The sequence below is a fragment of the Lontra canadensis genome, unplaced genomic scaffold (assembly GCF_010015895.1).
Source record: "Lontra canadensis isolate GAN:19392208 unplaced genomic scaffold, GSC_riverotter_1.0 scaffold159, whole genome shotgun sequence".
NCBI lineage: Eukaryota > Metazoa > Chordata > Mammalia > Carnivora > Mustelidae > Lontra > Lontra canadensis.
In genome coordinates, this window is record NW_022631153.1 from 1,029,713 (window position 1) to 1,044,185 (window position 14,473).

Sequence of the window (14,473 nt, forward strand, 5' to 3'; positions counted from 1 at the left end):
TGAGAACAGGGAGGAAATGGTGTGTGTGTTTACGAGGCAGAAGAGGGGGACTTTGTGACCAGTTGGATCAAGGGGAACCCAGGAGGAGTCACGAGTTTCCAGCTAGGAAACAACACAAGATGAGTAGATGAGCCCGTGGGAACGAGCGTGAGGGCGGAGAGAGAGGAAGCATCTGGTGTGGGACACAGTGAGGAAGGCATTAGGACATTCTCTGACACAGCTCTTTCTGCTCCTAAAAGGGTCCATTCTAAACTCACCTGCTCTGTAACACTCTCCAAATTTAATCACCTGCAGTGTCTTTTGCCTGAGAAGCAATCAGCTCTTTATCTTCTACTGTCCTGAATACTGACCCTAACACACGAGTATGAACCCACACTTCCTACTTGCCTCAGTGGAACAGTAAACCCATGGTAACCTGTGTCATCTCACCAAGATGTTTAACTTGTCATTCAGGTCATCAATTATTACCTTAAATTTATGTAAACATTTGTAGTGTTCCTTTCATTATTTGTTTACTCTAAAAGATAGTAATCAATTTAGAAGCCACATACAATTTTTTCTAGCCTAGGCAGGTATGGCATTTCTTTACATGAAACCATTCAAGCCCAGGAAAGTGACACGAAGACTATTAAAATTACCTGAGCTAACTCTTTTTGGGGTAGAGGGTGAGACTTTAAGACACCTCAACATTTAAAATTTTGCATTACTGTATTTTGTCAGAAATATTTAGTCACTGGGGCACCTGGGTGGCTCAGTGGGTTAAGCCTCGCCTTTGGCTCAGGTCATGATCCCAGGGTCCTGGGATCGAGCCCCACATCGGGCTCTCTGCTCAGCCTGCTTCCCTTCCTCTCTCTCTGCCTGCCTCTCTGCCTACTTGTGATCTCCATCTGTCAAATAAATAAATAAAATCTTAAAAAAAAAAAAAAGAAATATTTAGTCATTACCATATATAATCAGAATTTATTTACAATGGTTTGTATTACATGTAAAAGGGTTTTACTGTACATTTTAAAAGTCGGAGCACCTGGGTGGCTCAGTTGGTTAAGTGTCTGCCTTTAGCTCAGCTGATGATTGCAGTGTCCTGGAATGAGCCCTGGTCAGGCTCCCTGCTCAGGGGGGAGTCCGCTTCTGCCCCCCACCCCCACAGCCCTTTATGCTCTCTCACTTGCATGCTCCCTCAAATAAATAAAATCTTAAAAAAAATGAATTTTAAAAGTAGATTACAAAATAGAAAGTATATTCATACTAAAAACTCCCATTTCAGAATAATTTTTTTTCTCCAAAACAAACAAAAAATAAAAACAGCAACAAAAAAAATCAAAACTCCAAACTTGACCTTAACCATTTTACATGCACCTAGCAGAAAATAAGCAAATTTCTCATGTTCTTAAAATGGACTACAAACTACAAAGAAAACAAATTCATTACATCCAGAAATACTTTCAAGAAGACACTAACCTCCCTCGATTCACTGATTCTCTAAATAATCTAGAGGTTCACCTTAAAGGTAAGTTTATGAATTTCAGGACTAAAAGAGTATACAAATGAAACAGAGCAAAAAATCTGCAAGTCATACAATTTTCATCCTGTAGCGTTAACAATTCTGAAGATACTGAATGTAAATATCTTAATTGTAATCATCTAACAGCAAAATTTCATCAGGTACAGTGGAATTTCATCAAAAAATAGAGGAAAAATCAACTTAAACAGGAAACAAGTATCTCTTGTTATACTCACTATATATGAGCAAATTGGATAGGACTTTTCAGAACACAAGGAAAGGGATAACATACATATCCACCAAGTTCCCACCAATGTGAATGAGAAGCTGTTTCTCAAGACAGCAGTCACTGCTATGGGCTTTTCCCCTCTTATTATTAAACAAATTACCTAAAAGATTAAATTCTAGCCTTCATGTGGATGTCTTTTTTTGTCTGAATGATCATTTTGACTTACCCAAATCAAGAGGTAGCTAAAGAACTGCTTGACATCCCAAAGCCTGCTTATACTAACCGGTTCTTTGGATTTCAGCAATTGTGACATACACCCCCCAAGGTGCCTTTTTTATTTAACACAGAGAAGAATACAGCACTGAGAATAACATTTTGTCACCACTTGGAACTTATTCCAAAATAAGTCCAAAAATTCTACAAGGCCCTTCCCTTCGCAGTGCCTACCTCAAGCACATTTGCTAGCCTGGGATTTCTGAATGCTATCTCTTCTGTGGCTTTTACGTCTTGAGCTAGCCAGCTCATGTGAGGTCACCACTGTGTCTGTGAGGCCATCCCCTGTGGGTCAGGGCTCACTCACGGCCGCAGATAGCGTCCTGAACCACTGCATCTGTGTTGTTGCAAACCCATGTTGCCACATAGGAGACCCAGGAAAACAGCACAGCTGAACCCAAGCACATGCACGCAAAAGACCTGAACGTGGGGGCTGGGGGGGTGGGGAATGTGCCCAAATGTGCCAAAGTGGGTCAAAAATGTGTATTAAAGACCACAGAGTATATTACAGCTGAAACAAAAAATAGCCAATTAAAACAATCAGCATTAGAAACTTCTATGACACAAACCACAGAAAAGAGAAGTTTATTCTCAAAGTACTAACCAGTTAAGAAAAAGAAATTGAAGAGACCAGGCCTCCAACTCAGGTCACCAGGGAACAAAGGGAAAAAGACAAGTCTCTCACCCAAAAGAAAGCTCTATTAGTCCTAGTTTTCCTAAGAGCTGGATAATTGCTATTTATAAAAATAACACAGGCTAAAATAACTCGACCTATCACTTAAGACAAATACAGGAAAATGATGTTCAATGTTGGAAACATTTAAAACCACATCTGATGTCCTTTTACCTAATAAATAATAAGCATATACTTTTAATGAAACATTTTTAGCTCTAAAACATGCTTTAGAGCTAACACAAAGTATTAAAATCTGTATTGTTTTATTTATAGGTTGGTTCTTGATTAACCAAAACTCAATCAGAATATTTCAATTGTTCTGATTACATAGTTACTAAATTTTCTTGCCGTAGCCCTCTAGTTGCTCCTGGTGAAAGACACTGCTATGCTTCCTATCTTGACTCCAACTCCAAACTGTAATATATGATGTACTTCCCACGTTTGGGAGAAAACAGATTCCTACATTAAAACACAACTTTGTGTAGTAAAAACTTCAGCTATGTGAAACTTGTGAGTTACAGCTAACTTTTAAAAACTTATCAAAACATGGAATGCCCAGGCGGCTCAGTCAGTTAAGCTTCTGCCTTCCGCTCAGGTCATGATCCCAGGCTCCTGGGATCGAGTCCCGCACCTGGCTGTCTGCTCATTGGGAAGTCTGTTTCTCCCTCTGCTTCTGTAGCTCTCCCACTTGTGCTCTCTGACAAATAAATAAAATCCTTAAAAAGAACTCATCAAAACATTACCTATTATGAGTGAAAATTGATTTAGCACATCACTGCCTTCTTAAGTAGACCACTCTGACTACAGAACAGCACTTTTTAGCATCATAGCAAAGCTGTAGCTCAAAGACTGCCACAGCTACTACGGGAGTGGAGTATGGATCTATGACAAACATTTCCAGCTGAACGCCATCCACAACATCAGTTCTCAGTAAGTGCTTATCAGTGTGGCAAAAGGCCAGCAAGATCTTCAAGCCTGCTTTCAAGGAAGCCAAAAGAATGTGGATTCACAGTATAGGAACAAGGGAGTGGTGGAAGGCTAAGTCTCTCATCTGTTATTCTTGAATTTGGTCCCTTTGATGTCTTTTGTAATCTACAAATGATTGAATCTTTAACTTTTTACATACAAGTTCTAGTCTGTTTTTTCATGGAAGCTTTCTTTTTAAAAAAAACCATTAAAAAAAGATTTTATTTATTTATTTGACAGGGAGAGACACAGCATAAGCAGGTCAGGGGGGACCAAGGGGAGAGGGAGAAGCAGACTCCCCACTGAGCAGGGAGCCCAAGGCAGGACCTGATCCCAGGACCCTGAGATCACTACCCGAACTGAAGGCAGGCACTTAACCAACTGAGCCACCCAGGCACCTCTTCTGAAACTTTTTAAAATAGCTTCATTGACTTCTGCAGTTTATAATGTGAGAGAGAAACACAAGAGAAATTCAAGTTTATTTAGTGTCACCTTGGCAATACCTACCACAACTGTACGAATGAAAATATTAGCCTTTTGTTAACACATTTTAAATACATAAAAGCCATATGTCAAGTTGAGACATTCTTTCTCAATATATTGTCACTGAAAATTACTTCATTTAACATCAAAATCAAATTATGTCCAAAGAGACTTCGAAGTGTTTAATTGAAATAATTACAAAATAGGTAATCATTACCAAAACCCATACATGTCATGAAAGAGAAAAAAAGTATCAACCTCTGTTGCAAGATCAGACTTGTTAAAGGATCTACTCCCCTTATTTATAAGCAGCTAATATCAGCTTTTGAGAATTAAGGGTTTGACCCTCTCTGGGTCAGATACTATCGAAAAACTCTCTCTGGTATCTGCACGCCCTGGAGACTAGAGAAGTCATTCAATTCCCTAGCCTCCCTTGCAGGTAGCTAACCATGTGACTGCAAGTTAGCCAATGAGATGTAAGCTTTTTGAGTTGGCACCACCCACCCACCCCTTTTTTTTTTTTTTTCCTGCCTGGAGGAGCAATGGTGAGATCAGGAGGCAACAGTCACGAGGAGGGAGCCAAGAAAATAGAGATGTTGATCCTGACATTGTTGAACCACTGAACAACATTTTAGGTGAAACAAACAAGTTAGGTGAAATAAGTTTCTTCTTGGTTAAGCTGTCTTAAATTGCAGCTAAAAGCAATTCTTGACAGTCTCAAAAATGAATAGCGAATATAATTTGATGGTTGCCTTCTAACCAAACAATTTTATTCATATTCTGCCCTGTTCTTACTGAATAGTCAAAATGGCTCTCTTTAGTGCGGCTTTAGGTCAATGAAATATCTTGTTCTATTAATAATACTGCGGCCCCTCCTCCGGAGCGCTCTGGTCATGATGTCAATATCTCGGAGCTCTAAGATAGAGCCTGACTCTGCTCTACGCTCAATGGGGAGTCTGCTTGACATTCTCTCTCCCTCTCCCTCTGCCCCCACCCTAAAAACAGTTATTTCTGCTCCTCCTCAATATATATGTACTACACCCCTCCTCTTTGCTATAATAATTGCTTTTATTTATTTTTTAGAGAGGGGGAGAGATGCAAAGATAGAATTTTAAGCAGGCTCCACACCCAGGAGGGAAGAGGACTTTGCATTGGGTATCACCACCCTGAGATCACGACCTGAATGGAAATCAAGAGGTAGATGCTAAAACCACTGAGCCATCCAGGCACCCCTATAATAACTGCTTTTAATCTCACTAGGTCTGTGAAAACAAATCTAAGTGCAACGAATTGCCTTCACTTCAATCAAAAAAATATATTTAACTTTCTGAGGTTCAAAATTGCACTTTTCATTTTAATTAATACAGGTATCTCCAACTCCAAAGGAAAACAATTCTAATAAAACTGGTGGTCAGGAATATTTCTACTAAGAAGATTCTTTTCCTTCCATGACTCATTATAAAGTTAGAACCCACATGCAGAGGCAAAATTCTGAAACAGAGTGGGCTATTTTGGCAAAAGAGGCTATTGCCAGCGTTTTGGCAAGCCAGTGAAATCACCTCTGGACTGTGTAGAAGATTAGCACTTTTCTGACGTGGAGAGGTTGGTCTGTGCTGGACATCCAGCAACATCACTCAGATGCTGACAAATTCACTTTCTCTTGGCTTGACCCGATTTATAGAGGCCATGACATCTTGGATTAGACAACACATTCTGTGAATGGGTGCACCCAAGAACGACATACTGGAGCACACAGTGCCTCCTTATATAGGGGGCCAATGAAAGGGACCCCGGTCTGCTTGGGTCCCTGTGATCACCTCCTTCTTGCTAGCACATCTCTGTCTACCTTCTATGCTCAGGCATATTAAAATTCTTTTGTTTCCTTGAAGGAGCCATCCTCTCCCTAGCTGCAGGCTTTCCCAGGCTATTTTCTCTGTCTGGAACACTTTCTGATTCTTGGCTAACTCCACATATCCTGAGATTCCAGCTAAACCGGCACTTCTTCTGGAAGGCCTAGATAAAGTTAGCTTCACCTGCTAGGAGCTTCCCTGGGTGTCTAGCCCAAGTTCTACCATAATCACTTGATGTTCTGTTTAACTATGGACTGTGAGAAGGAAGGAGTTATGTGTGACTTAGTCTTGGTTTTATTTTCAGCATCCAGCATTGAACCTGGCACATGGTCCATGTCTAATAGATACTCACTTGTGAAATGACTGAATGAATCCTGCAATGTGAAAGACAGTCTGGAAAGAGGGGAAAGTGGAGGGCTGGCTGGCTCGGTCAGTACAGCATGTGACTTCTGATCTCACAGTCTTGAGTTCAAGCCCATGCTGGTCATAGAGCTTACTTTAAACAATTTTTAAAAAAAGATCTTATTTTATTTGACAGAGATGACAAGTAGGCAGAGAGGCAGGCAGAGAGAGAGAGACAGGAGGAAGCAGGCTCCCCGCTGAGCAGAGAGCCCGATGCGGGACTCGATCCCATGACCCTGAGATCATGACTTGAGCCGAAGGCAGAGGCTTAACCCACTGAGCCACCCAGGCACCCCTAATCAATTTTTTTCAAACTTTTTATTTAAGTTATTCTCTACACCCAACGTGGGACTTGAACTCACAACTCTGAGATCAAGAGTTACATGCACTAGATATGGATTCCAAGAGCCTGAGGTTGTAGCCTTAGTTCTGCTAGGAACCAAGGGATGACCTTGGTCACTCACACAGAGCTACAAAATAAAGGAGTCAGATGAGATGATTTCTGAGGTCCCTTTAACCTCAAATGCTATGAATTTTTCTGGGTATAGTTTAAAAAATCCTGGATGTATGACACCTGAAAATTCATCTTATCTAAACTCATCCTCTCCTTATCACTCAAATTCAGTTAATACTGACACGATGTTTTTCCTTTATCCTGTCCTATAACATCAGTCACAGCTGAATCATGGTTCTTCATCATTTATCCAGGACTAATTGGTTCGAAGAATCTGAGACTCCATCCTTTGAAATCTCTCTTTGTTTTTATACTCAGCCACTACTCTGGTTCTAGAATCCAGGTCAGCACAATGCCAATTTGGCAACCAAGGCCAAGAGCACCCACTTTATTAAGAATCCAAACATGAGTCACAGCTTATAGCCCATAAGAATCCATGCAGGGACTTCAATATCCATTTCACTGAGAAATGTCTCAGATCTTTAAGTTATATAATATGGGATAAGCTCACAAAAGATTCTTACTGAGGTTAAGTAGAATTACGTTCTTTACATAATTTTTAAATGCTTCCCACATAGGAAAAACCTCTTATTTCACTACTACTATTCACCAGCTCTAACACAATTACAGCAGAAGTCACAGCCGAGAAAATCTAGAAGCCAAGAGTTCTAAACAGAGGGGCCAGGTTTTGATCCCATTTCTGCCCGTGTGCCCTTGGGCATGTTAATCCTCTTCTCTGGACCTCTGACTTCCTGGTGTAGAAGAAGGTAAACTAGGGCACGGCTAAGTGCACTCAGGCTCCATGAATGTCACTGCAGCCAAACGAATGTTGCCAAGTGTTTCTACAGAAATTCCAAAAACAAAAGGTACCTAAAAGAGCAACTATTAGTCAAAGTCTGATAATAAAAGCCTTTTATCTTTTGCTTAATCTGCTTGGAAATTTATCTGCTCCATGAAAATACAATAAATGACCTAAAATGTTCGCTAGAAGAAGACTGGTTAAAAAGATCATGGCGCCCATGACGATTAAAAAGCAGAGGGAGACAAACACGTGTTGACATGAAAATCCAAGATACATTAACTCTAAATAGCAAGCTATAGAAGAGTGTGTGTGTATATATATACGTGTGTGTGTATACATATATATCCATACGTATATGTGCTTCAATTTCTGTATAACCAAAGAGTCTATAAAAATCCACATGGGGGGGTGCCTGGGTGGCTCAGTGGGTTAAAGCCTCTGCCTTCAGCTCAGGTCATGATCCCAGGGTTGTGGGATTGAGCCCCACATTGGGCTCTCTGCTCCGCAGGGAGCCTGCTTTCTCCTCTCTCTCTCTGCCTGCCTCTCTGCCTACTTGTGATCTCTGTCAAATAAATAAATAAAATCTTTAAAAAAAAAAATCCACATAGGCTTACATATGATGAGCAAGTTACTGGAAGGCTTTGCAAGCACCCAGGACAGTGGTGGCCTCCAGAGACAGGGCAGGGAGCCCCAGCAAGACACAGGTCACTTGGAATTGCAAAACCTCTGTACAGTTTGACTTTCTCTTTTTCTTGGAGCACAGATTTTTAAGTTAAAAGCTATTTTAGATCATACAGATTTTTGCAAATACAAGACACCCTTTTGTTTCTTCACCTTTAAAAAAAAAGAAAATGACAGAGGCATTTAGGCTGGGAGAGAGAGCCACTGTTCTGCCTCCTAACAACTCATTTACCTTCAGCTGCCAGCTCAGGCTGAGGGAGAGGTTGGCAGACTTCAGTGACAGGTCAAGGGGAGTTATGAAACATGAGGAGAAGGTGCTGGAAAAAATGAGAGCTATCCCACAGGGAAGGGAGATGCCTCTGGGAAAACTAAAAACAGTCTGCTGGAAAAAAAAATCGCTAGGGACAGAGATGGAAAACAAGACACATCAGAGCTGACAAGAGTAAGAAATAAGAAAAAAAAATCTGTTGGAAAACAAGACACATCAGAGCTGACAAGAGTAAGAAATAAGAAAAAAAAATCTGTTTACATACTCCGTCTTATTACAGTCAACACTCACCAGCCAGAATCAAATATAAAAACACACCTGTTTTTACAGAATAAAACCAACATAATTTACCATAACTGCAATTATTATCGGGAAGAAAATGAACAATGTGAGGCCATTAACTAAATCCTCTAAAAGTGAGCAAGCAGGTTCACAGATGCCTGAAACACACGACATTTATTTGTCTCAGGCACAGAGCATAAAAGCAGATACGAGCATAAATATCAAAGGCAGGCTTTTGTGACTGCAAATAGTTTCACTAGGAAGCTGGGAAAACTTGAGTTTTGTTTAGTTTTTGTGCCTCACTTATTACTGCTCCACAACTACCAGGATGTTTAATTTGGAAATAATTTAGGAAATATTTTGTAAATAGCTTAGAAATCGTTCAGCATGTTAAACTAACCTATCACAATCTCAGTGAGAAAGTACAAAATGAAAACTATAGAAACCTTCTCACTTCATCTCCTCCTTTTAGGAGAAATATTAATTCACACATGCCCCGTTTCCAAAATCATCTGAAGGAAAATGTAAATTTAACAGCTGTTGATTTTCACAGATCTTGTTCGCATCAGAAAAGAGAGCACCAAGGCAACAATTCTGCTCTCTATAAACAACACACACACACACACACACACACACACCTGCTTATACAGAATCAAAGTATCAGATGCTCATACATTGAAATGTTAAGGGCAAGATGCCTATTTCTACGAAGAAAGCCTTGTTCTGTCAGCCTTCTTTCCTCAAGTGCCTATCTCCTTAGAAAATTTCTGATAAGCAGCTGCAAGTTAATCAATCAAGTCCCCCATGAACCACTCAACAGAGATTTATGCAAGACAAACCTGTATGGAAAATGACAGTGCTTTTCCTAAACCCTGAAGGAAGTCGGAGGTTTCGAAGCAGTCCTTTGGCAGTCAGTCGTACATGAATGGTGGATAAGGAGAATTTGGGAGACAACAACATGTCTTCAGAACAGGTGAAAAGATCTCACAGAAGAAGGAGCTTCCAGGGACTATCACATACTGTCTTTGTAAACTCAGTACTCTTCAAAGCCAAGAAAAAACAGCAGGAGAAAACATGCCTACATAGCAAATGTCATTCCATCGCACATACACAAAAGAAAAAAAAAAAAAAAAAAAAAGCCCAGAGCTATCCAAGTGTTCCTGGCTTCCGCTTTCACTTCCAGATGTTGCCAAAACAATACCCTTCCTCTGACTAAAATCTCCTGTTCGCAGATCCAGCAGTAAGCAGTCTCCGAATTACATCACACTGTACATGCTTAGGGGCTGTTATGGTTTTCATCCGAGATGGTAAAGGGGAGGAGAAAGTGGGTGGTCTTAGGAGCTTTATATAACAACCAATAATGTCACGGATTCTCTCACTACTTGAAAGATTGCTAAGGGAAATTACTTTGATTACTAAATCCTTATTTAGGAATTAGGAGAAAATTAAGACTCCTTTTTCACTCATCTATATTCTGATTTTTAAAATTTTAATTTATTCACACTGATAACACGGGGCATTTTTTCAAATATTTTGTATATAAATCTATATATAAACCTGATACTTTGGATACGCTTATTTTTTTAAATGGCTTCAAGTAATAGATGTTCCCAGATACAGTTTTTAATAAAACTTCTATTAATGACAGGTTGATAAAAGGTTAAAGCTCAACTTTAATAGTCATGTTTGGCAATCTCCCTACCAGATGAAATATAATAGTTCCAGAGGAATAAAATTAATCAGGCCACATTTTCAAGACGATGTTTACTGCTTAATCAGTTGTATTTATGGAAAATCAGATGGTCTCTCATAGTAATGTTTTGAGACTAGGAACAAGTTTGGATCTGTTTTGCTGTTAAATGTTTATCTAGATAGAATAGTTTATAAAAATACATTAAAATACGATGAGAAAAACTAAAGGAAGATGAAGTTATGGATGTAAGAAAATTATGCCATTGATATGCTCACTTAAGCAAAAGTAATACTAATAATCAGGAACAACCTAAAAACCCTTTTTTTCATTTAAAAAAGAAAACAATGTGCAGAAAAGGATCTCAGCTTGTTTCCAAGATTTCCTAAGAAAACAAGACTTAGAAATAAATGTAGAAACTGGTAGCTGTAAATAACCCTAATAAATGCTATCAAAATGTGCAGGGCACAGCTACTGTTTTAGAAAGTCTACAGAGCATTTAGGGTGTGAAGACAGAAGGAGCTGGGCAGGAAAGACATTCCAAATAATTCGTTCTTCCTCTTCCTCAAACCTGGAGCCTACCATCTTAGAAGCTGTCAATAAGAGACACAAACCCAATTATCTATCAAGGGTTAGCTGTGGGAAAGGTACAACTTGTTGATACAGGATGGATCTTGAAAACACACCACACCCATGGCAACACAATCACCAATAACCAAGGAATTAAAGAAAAGCTACAATGAGATGTTGCCTTTCCACTTTATCACAGTTTATTACTAAACAATCACCCTTTTTCCAGATTCTGCATATGAATATGCCACAATCGCCTCTCCTCCTGCCACCCCTCCCCCCATAAAAACCTTGGAACAACTGAAATATCAATCAACATTACAATCATAAATAGAATCAAACTAAATATTGCTGTTAAAAACAGACCTGATATACCATCCCATTTCAGCTGTCATGCAGGGTTTTTTTGTTGTTTTTTTGTTTGTTTGGGGTTTTTGTTTGTTTGTTTGTTTTTGCTTGTGAAGTAATAGCAAACTCCAGGCTAAACTGGTTAGAAGGGAAATCTTTTAGCCTAGATTAACCAAAAGAAGAAATCAGCAACATGCCACCAACCCACCACATTCATTAAAATTTTCACTTTAACTACACGAAGTTATACCACATATATTAGAAGTAAACATCGCTCGAATGATCTCTTTAAACAGCAGAACGAGGAACTCTAAGAATAAAAAGTGCTAGTCAGAAAGTCAGAAGTCGGGAGAGTACTCCTTGTTTGCGCAGTCAGGTACACGTACGCGTGCACACACAAAAGAAGGTGTACTAGATAAAAGACACCACGGCTCCAGCTGGGTTTTCACGGCTTTCCCAACACAGTCTGCCCCCTGGTGGCAAGCTAGCGCAAGTGAGCCTTTTCATGAAGAGTAACCACCGACTCTCAGAATCTGGGTGCCAGATACTCCCCTAAATACTCACATGTATTCACTTTTTTAAATAACCGAATGAGTGGTTAGTGGGGAGTTACAACGATTTTTATGACACAAACTTTGGATAGGGGTGGACACGGAAGCATGGACTTTTAAATTGGCTCCAAAAGTTTCTTTTGATTACTTATTTGGTCAGTAATCACTTGGGTACCAGCATAGTTTCTTAAGTTCCTCCAAATATAGGAGAAACCCTAAAGAGAAGTGCCCATCTTTGTCATTATACAAAGTCTTAAGTGAAGAGAATATCTAAAGATGACCAAGGACAGTAAAAAACAAACAAACAAACAAACAAAAAAACAAACAAAAAAAAACAAAAAACAAAACTTAAAGGAACTTTTGTTACCTAAGAACAATGTTACTACAATTATAAAAATTAGGAATAAGAGGGGCGCCTGGGTGGCTCAGTGGGTTAAAGCCTCTGCCTTCGGCTCAGGTCATGATCTCAGGGTCCTGGGATCAAGCCCCACATCAGGCTCTCTACTCGCAGGAGCCTGCTTCCCCCTCTCTCTCTCCCTGCCTGCCTCTCTGCCCACTTCTGGTCTCTATCTGTCAAATAAATAAATAAAATCTTTAAAAAAAATTTAGGAATAAGAGGAGTTTTTATGAGGAGCAGCAAAGCTTGTGCTTGGATGTCAAGTGGGAAAACAAAACCATGATTTAGAATTATATGGATAGGGGCACCTGGGTGACTCAGTCACTTAAGCGTTTGCCTTTGGCTCAGATCATGATCCCAGGGTCCTCAGTCATCCATGGGGAGTCCGCTTCTCCCTCAGTCCCCTCCATGCCCCGCCCTGGCTCATGCGCATGCTCTCTCTCTCTGCTCTAATAAATTCTTTAAAAATAAAACTATGTATCATAGGATTTCAACTTTAAAGAACAAGAAAAAACACTGAGCAAGTATACAAAAATGTCAGTGATGATGAGAATTGGAGTAGGCAGGATTTTCAATTTCTTTGCCGTAAGTTTCTCTATTTTCCCATTTAAAAAAAAAAAAAAAAGGAACACAGAGTCCAAAAAAATAGACTTTTAAGTAAGTTGAAGTGACAGATTAGCTTTATAATAAGGGTACAGAATTAAGTGGAGCTTCTATTAATGACACACATAAAAAATAAAAATTGTGCAAAGTCTTTAGTAAGGTTTAATATACAAACAAAAAAAAGATGTGATATGGAAGATGTAAGTGTTTGGAAGGTCAATATGCTATAGCATCCTAGTACATTCAAGAGAACCACAGATTCCACTGCAGTCTGTGTGGAAGAGAGAGAGAGAGAGAGAGAGTGTGTGTGTGTGTGTGTGTGTGTGCACATGTGCACGCATGCATGTACATGCACAGGTAGTTAATCAGAGTCAATTTAGAGCACAGTGATGTCATGATTCTAGATATGATTCAAGCATGCACTGTGCAGGGCTGCTTAGATGCCAGGAAATACAACTACACTAGGACGGATGTGTTTACTACTGACGATCATGAAGAATCTGCAGAGGATTAATATTCAAACTAGGGATCCAAGCATCTCTGTCCAATCTTCCCTAGAACTCGAACACCAAGTGTACCCATCTTAAGATTGACCTCCGTACTGTCCCTAACACAGCACGACTGCCATATTTTCGTTTTTATGCCTCATCATCTTTACTGTCTTATGTTCACATCTCTGTTCCAACAGTAGGAAGTTCAACTCAAGGTCCAATTCTTCCATAATGTCTTCTTCCTTAGTAGGAAGAAGAATGCCTACATTGTGAATATTTTAAAAACCACATAAAACAATTATAAAAAATTTTAGCCTCCACCTACCCATAAGATTTTAAGTTCTCCAAGACCAGTGACATGGCCTTTTATTTCTTTGGTCTCCAAAAAATGAAAGATGTTATGTTTTAGCCATGTAAAAGGTTTTTAAAAGCTAAAACCCATTACTATAGAATATTCCTTAAAAAATAAGAGTTAAATTACACATACATCATAACTCTCTCTAAATTTTTAAACTTAATACAAGATGACTGAATTTAATAAACTTAACTTCTCACTTATCTGACCCTCTATATTGTTTTTTAAAGGCTTCAGAATTATCACTGAAATGTCAATGAACATAATTTAAACAAGTGGTTTAACTTACACAGGTGTTGTTTAAATCATTCAGGTTGTTTCCAATTCACCCCCCCACTTCTAAACAATTCTGAAAGGCAAAAAATTAGAAAATCAGTAATTTCCCTTTAAACAGTTCTGATAAATGGAATTCCTGGGTAGAAGACTTTTGTTCTATGTCCCCACACCGCCTCCACAAAGGCTGCTATCATTTATATGCCCTCAGCAGTATGTGCGTGGTTCCTATTCCTCACTCATTCACCAACACCAGGTACTCCTCTTAAAAACATGCAAGCACTAGGGTGCCTGGGTGGCTTAGTGGGTTAAGCCTCTGCCTTCGGCT

At 39.4% G+C, this 14,473-nt stretch overlaps 1 protein-coding gene across 5 annotated transcripts in view; it reads right to left on the bottom strand.

The window, feature by feature from the left end:
- The window catches only part of MTUS1 (microtubule associated scaffold protein 1), a 161,182-nt gene that overhangs the window by 40,573 nt on the left and 106,136 nt on the right, over positions 1-14,473 (bottom strand). Inside the window, exon 1 of one of the 5 annotated variants that reach the window (XM_032844950.1) lies at positions 9,707-10,153. The exons of the other annotated variants lie outside the window; for them this stretch is intronic. Coding sequence (XP_032700841.1) covers positions 9,707-9,827 — 121 coding nt within the window. The 5' untranslated portion in view covers positions 9,828-10,153. Of the gene's footprint in view, positions 1-9,706; positions 10,154-14,473 lie in introns of those variants that run through there. 5 annotated transcript variants of the gene reach the window in all.